Source organism: Oncorhynchus mykiss, chromosome 13 (assembly GCF_013265735.2).
Source record: "Oncorhynchus mykiss isolate Arlee chromosome 13, USDA_OmykA_1.1, whole genome shotgun sequence".
NCBI lineage: Eukaryota > Metazoa > Chordata > Actinopteri > Salmoniformes > Salmonidae > Oncorhynchus > Oncorhynchus mykiss.
Window position 1 is genome coordinate 17,739,575 of NC_048577.1, and position 21,482 is coordinate 17,761,056.

General features: G+C 43.7%; 1 protein-coding gene across 4 annotated transcripts in view; it reads right to left on the minus strand.

Moving 5' to 3' along the window:
* Positions 1-21,482, minus strand: part of LOC110485789 (VPS10 domain-containing receptor SorCS1) — a 153,697-nt gene that overhangs the window by 13,754 nt on the left and 118,461 nt on the right. For all 4 annotated transcript variants that reach the window (XR_005035469.1, XR_005035470.1, XM_036940436.1 and 1 more), the window contains exons 11-22: positions 20,701-20,803; positions 15,145-15,221; positions 14,515-14,606; positions 12,327-12,434; positions 10,459-10,576; positions 6,781-6,914; positions 5,277-5,390; positions 4,373-4,544; positions 3,712-3,898; positions 2,458-2,591; positions 1,704-1,827; positions 1,332-1,444 (exon numbers count right to left, since the gene is read on the minus strand). Coding sequence is in view for 2 of the 4 variants with exons in the window: in XM_036940436.1 (XP_036796331.1) it covers positions 1,332-1,444; positions 1,704-1,827; positions 2,458-2,591; positions 3,712-3,898; positions 4,373-4,544; positions 5,277-5,390; positions 6,781-6,914; positions 10,459-10,576; positions 12,327-12,434; positions 14,515-14,606; positions 15,145-15,221; positions 20,701-20,803 (1,476 nt within the window). In the remaining 2 variants the exon portion in view is untranslated. The remainder of the gene's footprint in view (positions 1-1,331; positions 1,445-1,703; positions 1,828-2,457; positions 2,592-3,711; positions 3,899-4,372; positions 4,545-5,276; positions 5,391-6,780; positions 6,915-10,458; positions 10,577-12,326; positions 12,435-14,514; positions 14,607-15,144; positions 15,222-20,700; positions 20,804-21,482) is intronic.

Here is a 21,482-nt window from a genome sequence, read left to right on the forward strand (position 1 = left end):
ACTAATGCTCTTGTGGCTGAATGGAAGCAAGTCCCTGCAGCAATGTTCCAACATCTAGTGGAAAGCCTTCCCATGAGAGTGGAGGTTGTTATAACAACAAAGGGGGGACCAACTCCATATTAATGTCAAAGATTTTGAAATGTGACGTTTGACGAGAAGGTGTCCACATACTTTTGTTCATGTAGTGCATGTCCCTCACACTGACTGGTGATAGCATTCGGAGGTACAGTTCAGCCGGGCCTAAATTCACCAAACCATGACAATCAGACATTCAGTGAGATTTATTTGTGCATGTATGGCCTCAACAAATACGACCCTGAACTCACAGGCGACCAGCAATTCCATAGTTCAATGTGACAGGGAAGGCAGTGCAACAGCAATTTAGAATGTACTTTAAGTCATTTTCCCTTGCCAGTTAACATCTCAGTCACGACCTCAGGTCACAGGGAATGTATTGTAAAGTGGGCAACAGACTAAATACACTGAACCAAAATATAAACGCCAAAGTGTTGATCACATGTTTCATGAGTTTAATTAAAAAATCCCAGACATTTTCCATATGCACAAAAAGCTTATTTCTCTCAAATGTTGTGCACAAATTTGTTAACATCCCTGTTTTGTGTGGCATATCAAGAAGCTAATTAAACAGCAAGATAATTCCACAGGTGTACCTTGTGCTGGGGACAATAAAAGATCACTTTACAAGTGTAGATTTGTCACACAACACAATGCTACAGACGTCTCAAGTTATGAGGGAGCGTGCAATTAGCATGCTGACTACAGGAAAGTCCACCAGAGCTGTTGCCAGAGAGTGTAATTTTCATTTCTCTACCAGAAGCTGCCTCCAACATCGTTTTAGAGAATTTGGCAGTACGTCCAACTGGCCTCACAATCGTAGACCACTTGTAACCACAGCAGCCCAGGAACTCCAAATTTGGCTTCTTTACCTGTGGGATCATTTGAGGTGGGGGCGGGGGGGGTGTTGAAAAGTATTCCTGTCTGTAATCAAGCCCTTTTGTGGGGAAAAAATATTTGTGATTGGCTGGACCTGGCTCCAAAGTGGGTGGGCCTATGCCCTCCCAGCCCCACCCATGGCTGTGCCGCTACCCAGTCATGTGAAATCCATAGATTAGGGCCTAATGAATTTATTTGAATTGACTGATTTCCTTACATGAACTATAACTCATTAAAATTGTTGAAATTGTTGCATGTTGAGTTTATATTTCTGCTCAGTATATACTGTGTGTGTGTGTGTGTGTGTGTGTGTGTGTGTGTGTGTGTGTGTGTGTGTGTGTGCATGTAATATACAGTTAGATACAAGGACCACTCACTTTGACCATGGAGTTCTTGATGACTCTGCTGACGTCTAGTCTCCATTCGGCCACATCGGGGTTGTGGTCATCCAGGTTAGATGAGAAGGCTAGTAGATGTGACCTGAAATATTCTGCACAGAGAAACAACTATATGATGATCAGCTTGATGACAATGCTTTTTATTTCTGCCCTATTGTCAAATGAATGAGTAGTAAACAATTACTTTTAACTACTTCTAAACAGCTACTTTAAATCATACTTACTAGCCAACCTCCAGTGCATTAAAACCTACAAAGTTAACTAAAAACAAACCTTCAGCAGTATACATGGCTGTCTGGCTGTTTACAATACAACAAAAAAAACACACAAAAAAAACTGCTCACTGCTCACCGTGGACAGCGATGGCTTTCCGATCCTGCAGGATGGCGTTCCCAGCGGACACCTGCACGGTGACAGTGTTGACGCCTTCCCGGGAGAACGTGCACGCCACGCTCCCTTCCAGGGTGATTATCGGCTACAAAGAGAAAGAGAGGAGACAGGGAGAGAGAGAGGTGGGGGGAGAGGGAGGGGGAGGGAGAGAGGGAAAGGGAGGTGGAGGGAGAGAGAGAGAGAGGAAAGAGGGAACGAGCGGGAGAGAGAGCGACCGAGAGAGGGGAAGAGCGAGAGAGCACGGGGGTTCCCAAGAGAGGCCCTTATCAACCTTGTTAACATCTCACACAGGCACTATTTACACTACAGAGGTGTCAGCCGGGAGGCAGGCAGGCAGCCACACACATAAACACAACCCACATCGCCCCCCAAGGAACCATGATCGCAGCTGTGCTGCATAGAACTGTCCGGGGAGAGTTCCATGAGACACCAGCAGTTCTCTCTGTCGTTACTTGGATCTCCATTTGTTTTTGAAATAGCTCAGACATGCTAATTCTGGATCATTTCCTCGTGTACTAGAATAGCTAGCAGCTGCATTAGTAGCTAAACTCATTACCCAACCAAACAAAACAAATTCTGAATTAAGTCAGACAAATACTGCTCTAATTTGTAAACCTGGCACAAATCTTTCTTCACGTCACTTTATCTTACAGTGTGAAGGATGAGCACACAATAAAACTACAAGTCCCAGCAGTATTGAAGTATCTTATCTTACCTCAGTGTTATTTCCGAACCACCAGATGTAGGTGACTGTTCCCACTTGGCTCGGCCACAGCACAGCAGTGAGGTTGACTTCCTTACTCTTCACCGCCACAAAGGGAGCGGAGAGATGGATATACTCCAGCTGACCTACTCAAAGTAACAAAAATACATGACAGTGAACCCACTGAGACTGACTCCACAACGTTTTGGGGCCTCTTATGAAATGGATAAAGTTGCATTCAAAATGATCTGCCCTAAAAATGCATCACAGTGAACTGACTGAATCCACAAAGTATGTTTGTAGCCCCTTATAATATGAAATGAAGGCACAAAAAAATACATATTACAGTGAACCGATTGACTCCTTCAAGTTTTGGGGCCTCTAATTAAATGAAGGTAAGCAGAAAACTTCCGAGTATCCGTCTATGGGCCCCTTGTGAACTGAAGGCACATAGCGAAAAAAATGTGAGTTGCATTCAGAGGATCTGGTCCATTCTGGGACGTTGTGGTCGCCATCTGTGTGTTATTTTTCATCCCTGGCACTCCTGAGTCCTGGCTGGTCCCCATTTGTAATGGCTGGCACATCAAGACGGACAGATTGCAAGGTCCCACAGCTCCCTGATCAATAAGTCAACTACGTTACATCTGTCACCCACGAAACCACCAGGGGTGGTCAGCCCCATCATCACAGAGAAGACGGGAATGACTTGCATGTTAGAGTTAGAGTGGGGGTACGCTGAAGGGCTATCATATAGAGAAAATGGCTTCGGATTGACTGGAATTGTAATGGATTTAGGCTACCTTCATCTCCACCATGACATGCATATGACACAGTATATGCCAGTGTTTCCTAACCCTGGTCCTCCAGTACCCCCAACAGTACACATTTTTATTGTGACCTTGGAAAAGCACACCTGATTCAACTTGTCAACTAGTCATCAAGCCCTCAATGAGTTGAACGAGGTGAGTTTGTCCAGGACTACAATACAAATGTGTACTGTTGGGGTACCCGAGGACCAGGGTTGGGAAACACTGTTCTACGCAAGTAAAAGTCTACAAAGGAACAATTTTGTGTGTCAGAATTGTATAACTACCTCACTCATGTCTGTAGATTACAGGCTACACTGACTTGAGGTAAGGTACAGTAAGCTAAGCTAAGCTAAGGTATGCAACTACACTACACAAGTTAAAGGTTGAAGACCAAACATGAAGTATGGAGGTTGAAGACCATGACTTGGTGAACCCACAGTGAGAGAGACAGACTCACATGTGACGTGGAGGTACAGCACCACACTCTCCGACCCCAGCCTGTTCTCTCCTGTAGCGGACACACGGTAGATCCCCACAGCCTTGTAGACGTGCTTGACCCCATTCTCTATGGAGCTCACGTTGGAGTAGGTCAGAGCGTGACCGTCCCCGAAGTCCACCATGATGCTCGTCCTGGCTCCATCGCCCTATACAGGAGGTGACAGTCATCAACCATTGAAGAAAGAAAACGGTACACTTACACTAGCTACCCTTTGGGGGGCGGCAGGGTAGCCTAGTGGTTAGAGCGTTGGACTAGTAACCGGAAGGTTGCGAGTTCAAACCCCCGAGCTGACAAGGTACAAATCTGTCGTTCTGCCCCTGAACAGGCAGTTAACCCACTGTTCCCAGGCCGTCATTGAAAATAAGAATTTGTTCTTAACTGACTTGCCTGGTTAAATAAAGGTAAAATAAAAATAAAATAAAAACTGTAGGTATTTCCATTAACATGTTATTTGGTAACACTTTATATGAAGACGTAATGGCATAGTAAGAGAGTATTTTGTTGCTATTACAGAAGTGGAGAGTTGACATACATTTTACAATACTGAGTTAAAGTCAGCGCCCTGTCTGAATGAACAGGGAGCCAGTTACTGTATTGCTCCTTAGGAAAAACAACTCACCTCTTCAAGAAACACCAGGAAGGTGACATTGGTGCCCAGAGTAGCTGTCAGCTTTCCTTCACTGGTGACGAGGTGCAGGCCTTTGGGGGCCTGGGTAGGACAGTGCTGCCTCCTGGCCGTGTACTCTGCTATCACTCCCGCTGTGCAGTTATTGGACACAACCTTCCTGTAGCTGAATGTACATAGGTCACAACCGCGGTTAGAAGCTTCGCTGATGGATAGATGAGCATCGAGAAGAACGACCTTAGCAGGTTGGCTATTGAGAACACATTATCTTACAAAATGTCCTGTCATTTGAAATATCCTTATTCCAAGCTTACCTTTGCAGTCAGTTTGAATTAAATAGTGAATGAGTGTACATACAGATGTAGGAACTGTAGGAACTTAAAATATCATTTTACTGCAGTGGGCTAAATCAGGGTCACACAGTGTGATTATTGGTAGTCTTAAACAAATCTACTTTGAAACAAGAGTATACATCTCACACACAAAGTTATGGGCTTAAAAAAAGAAGACACCTGTACCATGTCCGATATACAGTTGAAATGTATTCAATTTTGAGTTTGCATCCCAAAATTACTATTTATAGACATTACAGAAGACTGAAATATACCAAAACTTTTTGACATAGAAACACCGGATTTTAGTTGTGTTTATGAAAAATATGAATAACATTCCACCAAAAATGTCTCTTTTGGTCATTGACGGCAGGAAAGGGCTACTGAACATTTTTGTAAGGGTTGATACATTTTTTTTGTAACTTCAGAAGCCTTTTTTAAACCTCAAATACACTACAAATGTTACATTTCCTACATTGCAGGAAAGTTCTCCATCCACCGGGTGATCAAATTAAGATCCAACATCTGTAAGAGGCTAATGAGAGTCCTGGGAATAATCTGCTTACCCAGTGCTGTTGATGAAAGTAGTCCCTGTGGTGCAGCTTCTAGACATGGACGATGGGAGGAACCAAAAGGCGGGGGTGCACTTGCCGTCACTCCGCCTATCGTAGCCATAGTCACTGTAATGTTTGGATCATACCAAAATAAACAACAGTCGAGTGAAATGCTACACAGTAAACTTCTATAAGTGATTAAATTCCTGACTCATACTGGTGACCCTGGATTCAAAATAATTGAAGAATTTCAATGGCACTTATTGATTTGACAGAAATGCTGTAATAATGCGATTGTCTTTTTAGTTTTTCAAAACCAGACAACGTTGTTTATGCTACAATAATAGCATTAACACAGTCGAGTGAAATTCTATGAAGTTTGTTTTGATACATTTGATTTATGTGACGTAGAGGAATTGTCGTTGAGGGTTTGGGGTGGGACTCTGCACTTGGGCCTGAAAACACTCTCATTCTCAAACAAACTGATTTGACGAAAAAAAACTTTTTCAAACACAGCTCTGGTTTGTGTGTCCTATCATTAAAAGGCAACGTTGCCTGCACGCACGTCCTCAAAACGATAGGAACAAATTGGCCCAATTAGGCCGACATGCACACAGATGCAGAAGTGTTGTGATAGTTAATGAACGCTATTAAGCCCGGTGATTAATCGTCTCTTACTAAAACTCATTCCAAGTTTACCGCCTCACTCAAGGGGCCCACGGATTTGGGAATTAACAAAAGCAACATTAATAATACTGATAGATAATTCAAAGAAATGGATGGTGAAGTTTGTAGCAAATATGCTTTGGAAATGCGCCGTCGATGAACAGAGAGTCACTTGCCCAAGCTGAAAGCCACAAAAGCAGTGAGAGTTGGTTTGTTTCATAAATGTATGGTGACATTGTAGGGAAGAGCAATGGCAGACATTCAAGGAGAAAGACACACACACACACACACACACACACACATACTTCCCTATCCCACTCACTATCCCCGTGCAAACTTGGATCCTTGCAACCCTCCTCTCTCTCTCTGTGCTTTTTCCATCATTCTTCGATACACACACAGCTTGGAGTGGTGCAGTTGACTGCATTCCATTTAGCTGGGGCAGCCTCCAAGAGAATCCAAAAGCTAAGTCTCCTCTGCAATTCTAATCTGGAGTGAGCTTCACCATGACGGTGATCCCTTATCTTTTCATCCTTCGCTTCCAGGCTTCTTTTTTTTCGATCCTCCACTCCATATGCCAGTGGTATATTGATAGGGCGGCTTAGGCAGAAGTTGTAACGCTAGATGTGTTTGTGTTCGAGTAGTGTGTCGGAGTCTCTCCTCAAGTACCATCAGCCAGTTCCGGTTATTTGATCTGTTCCAGTACTATTCCATTCAAGTAAACCGTTAACTTGTGTAATATTTACTACGTGTATTGTGTGGTAGTTTACTTACATTGTATTTACACTGTACCTACTTCTGCATAATTTAGGGATAATTCATGTAAAGCGGGACCCATCTGTCTACTCACCACTCAAAGTCGGCCTCTGTGCAGTCGCAGGGCGCCGAGGTCATCGTGACCGAGTACGTCTTACCCATAACGCACCTGGCTATGGGCTTCAACTTCCTGTAGATTCTTTTCACTCCCATGATGCACGGTTCGCCCTGTGGATATATTTTACGAATTGAAAGAAAAACAGAGAAAAGAGGTTGTTTTTGTTACATTTGCCATCGCCATAAATAATTTACTGCAGTGCGGTGAACCATGCCTATATCATCATGTGTGTGAAAAGGCATGCAGTTGCTTTTCCCTTTACATGGGCTTATTTTGCATCACTGCCCACTGAGGCTCATGTTGTGTGGTGTGCTAGCGGTAAGCGATGCTAAACTTAAAACACTTCTCTCTCTCTCTCTCTCTCTCTCTCTCTCTCTCTCTCTCTCTCTCTCTCTCTCTCTCTCTCTCATGTATCACTACACCCAAGCTGTTGCAGCTCGCTTGACTTAGTTTCGGAAAAACATTAAGATTTTTCGTTTTGGTACATAGGGCCTTGTTGGATGAATCTAAATGATTTTTTTTAGGGGTGAAATAGTGGTTCTGCCATTCTCTCTCCTAGAGTCAGATGGTTTAACAGGAGGCTAAAGGAGTATACACTTCAGAGGCAGAGTTGGTTCTCTCTCTCTCTCTCAACATGATAACACAAAAGGCCTGACTGGGTCCAAATGGTCTTAAAGCCACAATTTGCCATTTCAACACCTTACCCTGCCACAGACTGTTGCTTTTTTTAAAACACACCACTGCCTTTCCTTTGGGCCAGTTCCCAATCTGTTCTTCAATGTTTACCTCTGTAATTGAATTGGACTGTTTTCCACTTCCATGGCTAAATGTTTTGATCGTTAGGGCCAGCCCAATCATATAGATGTCTGAGTCAATTACGGTAGCTCGGTCAGAATAAAGAAGCACTCTCCGTCTCATCCTTATGTTTGGCTCTGGGTCTGTCTAGGCTTGAGGTAAAGCATTTGCTCTGGCTCAAACGTATGCAGTGTTTTATAAGGAGAGTTGTAGAGACATACATACATCAACAAGAATTAGAGGGAGTATGCCTAAGAGCTTTTGGGCCTGAGGGAGAGGAACGCCCGGCACCTGTCCAGCTCACACTCAACAGCTCAACACAAAGCAGAGGATGGAGGTAGGTGAGTGATCAAGCAGTACACTGCATGTCGTAACTGTCTTTCATTCGATTAAGGGTCTCGGTCTATCTGGACCTCTCTGTCAAGTAAATGTTAAGAGATGGAGGTTGGTGGGAATGGCCACAGAGCACACATGGTAGCAGTAGGGGCGGCATGTAGCTTAGCGGTTAAGAGCGTTGAGCCTGTAACCGAGAGGTCACTGGCTCAGTAACTGAGAGGTCACTGGCAAGACGACTAGGTGAAAAATCTCTCAATGTGACTTTGAGCAAGGCACTTTACCTGGATAAGAGAATATGCTAAATGACCAAACATTTTATGTTGCAGGTTAAAGACACACCGTGCAGAAATCGCTCTGCCGCTTCCTGGTTGATAAAATGTGAATAGTTAATTAGAATTAGCCTAATTTCAGTTTATGTGACAAGTATAGTGTAGAGAATCATTGTAACATCTAAACCTCTGTGAAATATATTTTCCTGTAAGCAAAAATATTGTTTGAAGCTGGTGTACAAAATTGTAAGTAAGATGCAAAAACAAGGAGGCATAGAAATAGCGCACATAGAACATATCTACCACTTCTTAAGACTTGCTGTCAATTTTTTATTTTTTCTTTATTTAACCAGGCAAGTCAGTTAAGAACAAATTCTTATTTTCAATGACAGCCTGGGAACAGTGGGTTAACTGCCTGTTCAGGGGCAGAACGACAGATTTGTACCTTGTCAGCTCGGGGGTTTGAACTCGCAACCTTCCGGTTACTAGTCCAACGCTCTAACCACTAGGCTACCCTGCCGCCCATTCTCAATGAGAATGACAGATCTATAACTCGCATTTCTATGTGAATTTCTTAATGTTTGACATATTTTTGAAGAAGTCAGAGTAAGTTACAAGTTGAATCCCCATCTTAAAAGTTTGGGTGACACTTCAAAGTGTAAGATACAAAGTGCTCACAACTTCTTGCAATAGAAGTTCTTTGCTCATAAAGCACTCAGAGGGGGGTTGCTAGTGTTCTACATGTTAGGAGCTATCCATGGCTGAAATGACCAGGCTGAGGAAGGCCTCTGAAACCAGTTTTCTGCAGACAGAGTCACAGTTCCAGTGGAATCAAAGTTTACATACACTTAGGTTGGAGTCATTAAAACTCGTTTTACAACTTCAACTTCACTCCACAAATTTCTTGTTAACAAACTATAGTTTTGGCAAGTCGGTTAGGACATCTACATTGTGCATGACACAAGACATTTTTCCAACAATTGTTTACAGATAGATTTTTTCACTTATAATTCACCGTATCACAATTCCAGTGGGTCAGAAGTTTACATACACTAAGTTGACTGTGCCTTTGAACAGCTTGGGAAATTCAGAGAAAATGATGTCATGGCTTTAGAAGCTTCTGATAGGCTAATTGGCATCATTTGAATCAATTAGAGGAGTACATGTGGATGAATTTCAAGGCCTACCTTCAAACTCAGTGCCTCTTTGCTTGACATCATGGGAAAATCAAAAGAAATCAGCCAAGACCTCTGAAAAAATATTGTCTGGTTCATCCTTGTCTGGTTCATCTATACAAACAATAGTACGCAAGTATGAACACCATGGGACCACGCAGCCGTCATACCGCTCAGGAAGGTGACCCGTTCTGTCTCCTAGAGATGAACGTACTTTGGTGCGTAAAGTGCAAAGCGGTTTGCAACTGCACATGTGGACAAAGATCGAACTTTTGGAGAAATGTCCTCTGGTCTGATGAAATAGAACTGTTTGGCCAAAATGACCGTCGTCATGTTTGGAGGAAAAAGGGGGAGGCTTACAAGCCGAAGAACACCATCCCAACCGTGAAGCACGAGGGTGGCAGCATCATGTTGTGGGAGTGCTTTGCTGCAGGAGGGACTGGTGCTCTTCACAAAATAGATGGCATTATGAGGAGGGAAAATTATGTGGATATATTGAAGCAACATCTCAAGACATCAGTCAGGAAGTTGAAGCTTGGTCGCAAGTGGCTCTTCCAAATGGACAATGACCCCAAGCATACTTCCAAAGTTGTGGCAGAATGGCTTAAGGACAATAACGTCAAGGTATTGGAGTGGCCATCACAAAGCCCTGACCTCAATCCTATAGAACTGAAAAAGTGTGTGCGAGCACGGAGGCCTACAAACCTGACTCAGTTACACCAGCTCTGTCAGGAGGAATGTGCCAAAATTCAACTTATTGTGGGAAGCTTGTGGAAGGCTACCCAAAACGTTTGACCCAAGTTAAACAATTTAAAGGCAGTGCTACCAAATTCTATTTGAGTGTATGTAAACTTCTGACCCACTGGGAATGTGATGAAGGAAATAAAAGCTGAAATAAATCACTCTCTACTATTATTCTGACATTTCACATTCTTAAAATAAAGTGGTGATCCTAACTAACCTAAAACAGGGAATTTGTACTAGGATTAAATGTCAGGAATTGTGAAAAACAGAGTTTAAATGTGTTTGGCTAAGGTGTATGTAAACTTCCGAATTCAACTGTATGTAGGTGCCATTACCCGGTTGTGTAGGTGCCATGTCTGGTAATCCCCCTCTGTACATCTCCGGTTGAAGATGGACCTGAAGTCAATCTTGACCAGCTGCCACTCGGACCGGTGACTGACGTGGCCAAAGATCCTGCAAACAGCAAGGAACCTTACAGCTGCAGCAGAAAAGGTACACTAGTATCTGGTTGTCAGATAGCAAAGCCACAGCAGCTGTGAACACTGATATGTACACTACACTGAAACACAGCAGTATGGTTATAATGATTAGGGTGACAGAGGGAAAAACACTAGTCAAACTAAGGAGTGTCAGGTACGGCACCCATATTAGGAAGTCCCTCAGTTGTCCGACCGAGGCATCAGTCAAGACAAGTCACTTCTGAGCTGAATAAAATATACTTAGTTGGATAGAGGAATGTAAAAGTGTGGAGTCAACATTTTCTTTGACTTGGACAAACATGATAGTTATTACTAAAAGCTTTAGAGAAATTGCATTTGGCAACTAATGGAATCGAAATGAATCACTGTATTTCCCTCAGATCCAACACAAACTTCAACCAAAATGCAAGGTCGTAACACCACATCAAATTAACATTCACATGTCGCAGAAAACATTCCTTCTCAGACAAAATTGGGTGGGAGTTTTACTGGGATTTACCTCCTCTCTCTGCTAATCAAACAACAAATTTATCACACTCAATCCATCAATTAAGGGACTGAGGCGCTGGTCTACAACTGTCACTAACTGTAAAATCATTATGAATTGATAAGAAAATGGTCTGAAATGAAATAATGATAAATAATGAGGTGTCCATACACAGAAAGGCAGAGAAAAAGAGTACACATTTCATTTTTTTCCCTATGAAAAGTTGTAGTAGGCTGTCAACAATCTTATATCCCACAGTCCTGTCTGTCTCAGCTGGTTCAGAGAAGTGCACTCTGGGCCTACAGGGAGAAAGTCCTATCTTATCCTACCATCTTCCCCTCTCTCTCTGTCTCAGTCTCTCCCCTCATCTCTCTCTCTCTCTCCCCACCTCTGTCCTTCCCTCTCCCGATCTCAGCAGCTGTGGCCTATCCTTCTGTTGCCGTGCCGACTACAAAGTCAACTGTCTGTCCGTCACTCAGTTTTCGGTGATGACAGGTGTTAGATAACACTGATGTAAGGGCTACGGGAAACCTTATGCAGCAGCCGTCAAAGTTGTACACCAAAAAAAGTACAATAAGAGCAGTATCATCTCACGTAGTATAGCTAAGTGGGTCATTCTAGAAGGAAATAAGTTGTAGAAAAGACGGAAAACTTCACATGCCATGTTTCTTAAAACTATTGAGTCAATGTTGCTACATAATGCAGAAAGAACTTTTAGAGCCCTACTTTCCTATTCGGTCCTTTAGCCATAGTCTATTTTATTTTTGATGATGTTCCTCGTGTTCTTCAAAATGGAGTGCTCTGCTGTCGCCGGGCTCCCAACACCACTGATGTCTCTGTGATCATAATCCCGAGACAGATGGTTTGATGTGAGGCTAAACCTTGAGAGGGATCTATTCCATTTATGTTAGGGAAAATGGGCAGCCAGCGCTGTCGTTACTACCAGGGCTTTGGAAACGAGCAAAACTCCCACCCACCCCTCACACAACGTCAACACATCTAACACGGTTAAGGTTCATTCAATCTCAATTCATTATGTTAACACATCAAACATACTGTATATCTGCAATCAGATGGGGTTTGATTTGACAGTGTGGTGTAGTGGTTTAGTAGTCTATACGGACAACATACAGACTTCTGGGCCAACGTTTGAATCCTGCATCCATCCTTTTTGGTTCAGAGTTTCCCCTTACCGGTCTCCCTCTCATTCAAAATTGGGTAAATAAAGTTGATTTACGTCATAATGAGAGTCTCCTCCCCCGGCTCCCCTAGCAACCCGTCCACAAACAGGGGCGACATGGTGAAACTGTATTTATTCCACTCTCTCCCCTCGTCGAAACTCATCCTGTGGGAGGAACCATAGAAAGAGAATGAGAGCTAATGTATTTAACAGTATTCTAGTATTTTCTTCTGTATCTCTATGGGAGAGACCATAGCAATAGAATGAGAACTCCATTAGTGTATTTAACAGTATTATAAACGAAGCCAAAAAAAGAAAAGGCCCTTTTTCAGGACCCTGTCTTTCAAAGATAATTTGTATAAAAAAAATCCAAATAACTTCACAGATCTCACACTGTTTCCCATGCGTGTTCAATGAACCATAAACAATTAATGAACATGCACCTGTGGAATGGTCGTTAAGACACTAACAGCTTACAGACGGTAGGCAATTAAGGTCACAGTTATGAAAACTTAGGACACTAAAGAGGCGTTTCTATTGACTCTGAAAAACACCAAAAGAAAGATGCCCAGGGTCCTTGCTCATCTGTGTGAATGTGCCTTAGGCATGCTGCAAGGAGGCATGAGGACTGCAGATATGGCCAGGGCAACAAATTGCAATGTCCGTACTGTGAGATGCCTAAGACAGCGCTACAGGGAGACAGGACGGACACATGATCATCCTCACAGTGGCAGACCATGTGCAACAACACCTGCACAGGATCAGTGCATCTGAACATCACACCTGCAGGACAGGTACAGGATGGCAACAACAACTGCCCGAGTTACACCAGGAACGCACAATCCCTCCATCAGTGCTCAGACTGTCCGCAATAGGCTGAGAGAGGCTGGACTGAGGGCTTGTAGGCCTGTTGTAAGGCAGGTCCTCACCAGACAACAACAACGTCGCCTATGGGCACAACCCCACCATCGCTGGACCAGACAGGACTGGCAAAAAGTGCTCTTCAGTGATGATTTGCGGCTTTGTCTCACGAGGGGTGATGGTCGGATTTGCGTTTATCGTCGAAGGAATGAGCGTTACACCGAAGCCTGTACTCTGGAGCGGGATCGATTTGGAGGTGGAGGGTCCGTCATGGCTTGGGGCGGTGTGTCACAGCATCATCGGACTGAGCTTGTTGTCATTATAGGCAATCTCAACGCTCCTCCCACATGTAGTACCCTTCGTGCAGGCTCATTCTGATATGACCCTCCATCATGACAATGCCACCAGCCATACTGCTCGTTCTGTGCGTGATTTCCTGCAAGACAGGAATGTCAGTGTTCTACCATAGCCAGTGAAGAGCCCGGATCGCAATCCCATTGAGCACGTCTGGGACCTGTTGGATCGGAGGTTGAGGGCTATGGCCATTCCCCCCAGAAATGTCTGGGAACTTGCAGGTGAGTTGGTGGAAGAGTGGGGTAACATCACACAGCAAGAACTGGCAAATCTGGTGCAGTCCATGAGGAGATGCACTGCAGTACTTAATGCAGCTGGTGGCCACACCAGATACTGAATGTTACTTTTGATTTTGCCCCCCCCCCCCTTTGTTCAGGAACACATTATCCCATTTCTGTTGGTCACGTCTGTGGAACTTGTTCAGTTTATGTCTCAGTTGCTGAATCTTGTTATGTTCATACAAATATTTACACATGTTAAGTTTGCTGAAAATAAATGCAGTTGACAGTGAGAGGACGTTTCTTTTTATGTTTAGTTTAGTATTTTCTGCTGTATAGTTTAGTATTTTCTGCTGTATCTTTATGGCAGAAACCATAGCAATACAATAATAACACATACCATAACGGATGGACAGAATTAGAACATATTATAGTGTATACTATTACAGTATTATATGCATCTCTATGGGAGAAAACAAACATCTTCTCCAGTGTCTTATCCAATTGCTAAAAACTGAATTTGAATTATTCCACATAGGATAGGATATGAGCACTGCATTTCTAAAGGCATTGAAAGGCAAGGCTTACATCACGTAATGAACAGGGAAAGGTGAAATTGAATAGCAATCGTCAAAGGAGGAGAATATCTCACCGCCTACTGGTTTGGAATTACACTAATAACTTCCTATGTTCTTAGACATACTCATTACACTATCAGGCTTGTGGGAACGTGAGGATGTAAGTCTTCCTCAGAGAGAGAGAGAGAGTTGATACAAACCATGCCAAATTCTATTTTTCTAATAGAGATTCACCATAGGTGTCGGATGGGGAGTGGAGTGTGTCTTATAGCCACCAGGGCCCCTCCTTGGTCCAGGTAGAGAACACTGTACTCCTCATCAAAGATCTGAAAGACAAAAGGTATAAAGTATAAACTCATTATATGACTAGCGTTATTGATTACCAAGACATTTTTGTTTTAGTAGTGGACTTTAATGTTGATGAAAGAGCAACCTAATGAACGAAGGTACACACACATAGGCAAGCACACACATACACACCCCCCTTACACACATCAGATCTCCCTTCCTCCCCCCCCTCTCAACACCAAAACACACCACACTTCGATGTGGCGTGACGTTGCCGCGTCAATTCTCTACTCATTATTTTTCATCTGCGTCCTTTAATTAGACACGAGGCCCCTTACATTGAAATTGCGGCCGTCATATAAGGGAGGTGGAGGAGAAGGTGGCACAGACACCCACCCACGGGCATCGTTGTGCGGGCAAAGGCAGGGGGGCTACCGAATAACATTAGTCTCAAGATCTCATTTGATTATCTGCACTAAATCACAGCGGCGGGTGGCAAAGTGGTGGATTAAACACCATCCTGGGGATGATGATGTAGTTATTGAGATGGTGAGGATCTCCCTCCCTCCCCCTCACCTGTCTCCACGTGTTGCCGGCGTCCGAGGTGATGAACATGCTCACGTTGCTGGTGGTCAACTCCGCTCCGATGGAGCCTGATGAGAGGGGTGGGGGGGTGGGGGGTTGGGTGAAGTGTTCAGGATGAGAGAGTCCCATATGACTTTAGCCAACTGCTAAACTATTGATATCCTTGAGGGTGTGGGGCTGATCAAATCCAAAATTCCACAGCTGTCTGATATACTGTACATGACCTTAATAAAAAGTTAAAAGTCATACAGGAAGTGTCTTAAATTACAGAAGTGAATGATGTCATTTCTTCCTGAAGGACACAGACTATATACTAGAGTCAAAGTCAGTCATGTCCTTTCATACATTGACATTGATAACTAAAAAGGTTTCCTAACACACATTACAGTAATATAGTCCACTTACTGTGCAGTATTAACCATCCAGTCTCCTCTATCACATAAAGACCTCCACTTTCAGACTGAGGCTGTTGAGTCTTCTACTATAATTACTCCCATTTAGTGGCTAATTAGAGTCAGGTGGTTTAACAGGAGGCTAGAGGAGAAGTGTTCCAGAGTGTACCCCTCAGAGGCAGAGTTGGCTACCCCTGTGTCTCAGTGGCTCTGTGTGTGTGTGTCACGGACTCTGCGTGTGTGTCACGGGCTCTGCGTGTGTGTCACGGGCTCTGCGTGTGTGTCACGGGCTCTGCGTGTGTGTCACGGGCTCTGCGTGTGTGTCAAGGGCTCTGCGTGTGTGTCACGGGCACTGCGTGTGTGTCACGGGCACTGCGTGTGTGTCACGGGCACTGCGTGTGTGTCACGGGCTCTGCGTGTGTGTCACGGGCTCTGCGTGTGTGTCTCAGTGGCTCTGTGTGTCTCTCTCTCTCACTCTCTCTCCTTCCTTCCTTCCTTCCTTCCTTCCTTCCTTCCTTCCTTCCTTCCTTCCTTCCTTCCTTCCTTCCTTCCTTCCTTCCTTCCTTCCTTACTTCCTTACTTCCTCCATTCCTTCCTTCCTTCCTTCCTTCCTTCCTTGCCTCCCTCTCCTGTACCAGAGTGTAACCCTCAGAGCCCCGCTCCCTCCAAATCATCTCTCTCCCCCCTGCATGCTATATGCCTCTTCTACTGTTCTTTGTTTAACTTATTATTATCTATCATGACACCTAGTCACTTTATCCTGCCTTCACGTACATATCTACCTCAAATACCTTATTATTATCTATCCTGATGCCTAGTCACTTTATCCTGCCTTCACGTACATATCTACCTCAAATACCTTATTATTATCTATCATGACACCTAGTCACTTTATCCTGCCTTCACGTACATATCTACCTCAAATACCTTATTATTATCTATCATGACACCTAGTCACTTTATCCTGCCTTCACGTACATATCTACCTCAAATACCTTATTATTATCTATCCTGATGCCTAGTCACTTTACCCTGCCTTCATGTACATATCTACCTCAAATACCTCGTACTACTGCACATTGATCTAGTCCCTGTATGCTGCTCCATTCTTGTGTATTATATTCCTCTTGTGTTACTATTTTTCTTTTTATTGGAATTTTTAAAAGTCTGCGTTGTTGGGAAGGGGTTGTATGTAAGCATTTCACACCTGTTGTTTTCTGCGCATGTGACAAATGAAATGTGATTTTATTTAACTAGATTTGTACCCTAGGATTAAGGGCTTTTATCCAGTGTCGAGGTGAAACAGTGCTCTGCTCACTTTCTCTACAGCTGTTGCTTTAGAGATCTAAGACCTAGCAAAACACTGTCGGTTACAGTAGCCTACTTTGAATGGATACATAGATGTGAAATAACGATTTGTGTGTTTGCAATGACTCAGCTAAACACAGTCAGTTACATTATGGATATAATATTCTATATAATGGATACAGAGATGTTCTGTAATAGCAATTGTACATGTACTAGCGATAGACCTTCTGTCATACCATGCCAGTTATACTGCCCCATGAAGTCCCAGTCCTTCAGTTCTCCAGAGACCACATGGTACTGTCTAGTAGTAGACTAGACCCACTCCTGACTCCTAAGGCGTGTGGAGATATGTCATAGACTAGTCTAGCCCAGCAGGAATTAAAAGCCCTACAGCTAAAATGGGAAGTCATTCTGAGACTGATGCCTGTATTGAGTCCAAAATGGCACCCTATTCCCTATTTAGTGCATAGGTTCTGATCAAGGGTAGTGCACTATATTGGGAACAGGGTGATATTTGGGGCTCGACATAGTCTCTGATCCTCCTGTGGTGTTTGTTTTACTCCACTAACGGTGGGGAGATGATGAGTGCATCGAGCGGACATGCACTCCTGTGCCCGGACTCCCAGTCGGCAGCCATAAAGGGATAAACCGTGATGGGTATAGTTTTGTGCACCACTGTGAGTTTCTGGATTATGGTTTCCTGTGTTCAGCCACAAATTTGAGTTGACACAGACATGCTGCCACCTAGGTTCTCGTGGAAGAGAAAAACTCACAGTGGATGGTAGGGCTGGTTGTTAAGTTTAAGGAAAAAAACTATTTAACAAATGTCCCTTTTTATACAACGGGTGGGTCTAATCGTGAACCACATTCCATCTGATGTCAATTCCACAAGTTACCACCAGCTAAATCTATGACGTTATAATACCTATTTACTCTGTTCCATCTGACTGTGGAATCCACTTTCTCATCAGCCCAGCCAGGCAATTTATAAACTTGATCTCCACTATAAAATGCCTCTAGTCATTATCTCACATTTCTTTTAGACTAACATTTAGTTTTCAACAATAGAGAAACCTTGCTGTCTGTCTGTCATTGTTTCAATATTCAAGTTCAGCTGTCCCATAGTAATGAATGTGTCGGGAGTCGGGACGAGACAGACAGGCAGGCTGGCAACGTTTCTCAGCCAGTCGAAATCATGAATTAGCTGGCATAATCTTTATAGATACAAAGAAATGTCAATTGAAAAGAGGTGAAACGAAACAAAGTGTAGCTAGCTTGCCGTCTTTCCAGCTTCAGTTTGAAGTGATTGACTTCATCTCAAGACTAACAACACCTGTGCCAATATATCCTCCAAACAGCGGCATCTCGGGCATCATCACTTTTATTTTTTTATTTTATTTCACCTTTATTTTACCAGGTGGGCCAAGATAAAGCAAAGCATTTCGACACATACAACAACACAGAGTTACACATGGAATAAACAAACATACAATCAATAATACTAGAAAAGTCTATATACAGTGTGTGCAAATGAGGTAAGATAAGGGAGGTAAGGAATGATGGCGAAGTAATTCCATCATTAATTCACATTGGAGTGAATAGATGTGCAGAAGATGAATGTGCAATTAGAGATACTGGGGTGAAAAGGAGAAAGATAAACAAATAAATACAGTATTGGGATGAGGTAGTTGGATGGGCTATTTACAGATGGGTATGTACAGGTGCAGTGATCTGTGAGCTGCTCTGACAACTGGTGCTTAAAGCTAGTGAGGGAGATATGAGTCTCCAGCTTCAGAGATTTTTGCAGTTCGTTCCAGTCATCGGCAGCAGAGAACTGGAAGCAAAGGCGGCCAAAGGAGGAGTTGGCTTTGGGGGTGACCAGTGAGATATACCTGCTGGAGCACGTGCTACAGGTGGGTGCTGCTATGGTGACCAGTGAGCTAAGATAAGGTGGGGCTTCACCTAGCAAAGACTTGTAGATGACCTGGAGCCAGTGGGTTTGGCGATCGGTTGAAGAGCATGCATTTAGTTTTACTTGCATTTAAGAGCAGTTGGCGGCCACGGAAGGAGAGTTTTATGGCATTGAAGCTCGTCTGGAGGTTAGTTAAGACAGTGTCCAAATAAGGGCCAGAAGTATACAGAATGGTGTTGTCTGCATAGAGGTGGATCAGAGAATCACCAGCAGCAAGAGCGACATCATTGAGGTATACAGAGAAGAGAGTCAGCCCGAGAATTGAGCCCTGTGGCACCCCCATAGAGACGGCCAGAGGTCCGGACAACAGGCCCTTTGATTTGACACACTGAACTCTATCAGAGAAGTAGTTGGTGAACCAGGCAGTCATTTGAGAAACCAAGGCTGTTGAGTCTGCCGATAAGAATGTGGTGATTGACAGAGTCAAAAGCCTTGGCCAGGTTGAATGCAGCTGCACAGTAATGTTTCTTATCGATGGCGGTTATGGTATAGTTTAGGACCTTGAGTGTGGCTGAGGTGCACCCATGACCAGCTCTGAAACCAGATTGCATAGCGGGGAAGGTACGTTGGGATTTGAAATGTTAACTTGGCTTTCGAAGACCTTAGAAAGGCTGGGTAGGATAGATATAGGTCTATAGCAGTTTGGGTCTAGAGTGTCTCCCCCTTTGAAGAGGGGGATGATCGTGGCAGCTTTCCAATCTTTGGGAATCTCAGACGATACGAAAGAGAGGTTGAACAGACTAGTCAGATGGGGTTGCAACAATTTGGGCAGATCATTTTAGAAAGAGAAGGTTCAGATTGTCTAGCCCGGCTGATTAGTAGGGGTTCCGATTTTTCAGCTCTTTCAGAACATCAGCTATCTGGATTTGGGAGAAGGAGAAATGGGGAGGCTTGGGAGATTGGCTGTGGGGGGAGCAGGGCAGTTGACCAGGGTAGGGGTAGCCAGGTGGAAAGCATGACCAGCCGTAGAAAAATACTTTTTGAAATTCTCAATAGTAGTGGATTTATCAGTGGTGACAATGTTTCCTAGCCTCAGTGCAGTGAGCGGCTGGGAGGAGGAGCTCTTATTCTCCATGGACTTTACAGTGCCCCAGAACGTTTTTGAGTTTGTGCTACAGGATGCAAATTACTGTTTGAAAAAGCTAGCCTTAGCTTTCCTAACTGCCTGTGTATATTGGTTCCTAACTTCCCTGAAATAGAAGCATGTTCAGTTGGGTGGCAAAGGTGGTATTTTACCATTACGAAACCGTATATTTAGTCTCTGTTCATGTGTGAATGGGAGACTGTCATATCTGACTGAAAGGCCCATGTATAGCCAGTGATAAGCAGTCTGTCACGAAGAGTCAACAGTTACATTCAGCACAATATAAAAGACAATAGAAGGGCGCTAGTCAGGCAGTGACTGGAGGAGAATAAGAAAAGGCACTTAAGAGGAACAGCAGGCACTCTGAAGATGCTGTCCCACTCTAGAATTCCCAAGTGTAGCACTTAGCTAGTAAATCCATCTGTATACAACACACAGTGGTGACAGCGTGGGGACGTCAGTATGGGCCAACAACAAATATTATGCATGGCCGTCCTAAAGTATGCTGGATCAGAAACTTTTCAGGAAATGCTTTGGGCTGAGTACATAATTTAAATCCGGATATATTTGCAACATGAATGAAGCCCATAAATTGTATAACTGCCAGTGTTTGAAAACTTTAATACAGGCCTATATGTTCTTCCCGGAACGATAAAGTATGCAAATTGTCTAAACTCAACTCATAAAGTCAAAGAAACCCCTCAAGTATCTGAGCTTCACAAAATGTACGCAGTAAATGTAACTTTACAAATCCACACTACCACTTTAAATAAAATCCCATGTTCACCTACCTGAGGCCACAATGATCCCCGGGGCAGAGTCCTTGCTCTCGATATTCCCCGACGTGTAGGGGTTGGCCGACACATGTAGGTGGAGGTGTAGGGAACAGTATGGCTGTGGAAGAAGAACAAACAGAACAGTTAGCCTGACTCGTTAGCAAAGGAGGGGGAAGATCTGTCAACAGAATAGACTTAACTGTATGTCAACACAAACACCCATTAGAGAAGACCCTCAAGCAAATAGCCATCGAGGTGGGATTTATTGACACACACATGAATGCACGCACACACACACACACACACACACAGAAACACAACCCCCCCCCCCCCCCCCCCCCCCCCATCATAAATCCTCACACAAACACTACTCCCCATTGGCTCCTTCGACCATTAGTTTTGATTGGAATAACCTTTAGCTACACAATTCTCATTAGGACACTGCAAATGCCAGTAGTGCGAGCGTATGTGTTGTGTGTGTGTGTGTTGTGTTTAGAGGTTTATTAAAAGGCTGACATTTTCTGACAAACGACTGCATAATACTGGGTGAAGGCGAGGTGCGCTATTGAATCACTAATTACTTTATCAAAGGGTAATTATTTTGGGGTGTATTAAGGAAGCTAAAAAGGGGCTATGCGCTACCCCTTGGCTGACTGGGACCTGTATCTATAATACACACTGTAATAAAGCTGATAATTAAAGCAAATCTGTGTTACTTTGAGCCTTTTAGACGGCCAGCACACTTAACTATGAGGAAGACCCGAATAGAGTTGATATCCACAAACAATACGGCAAAG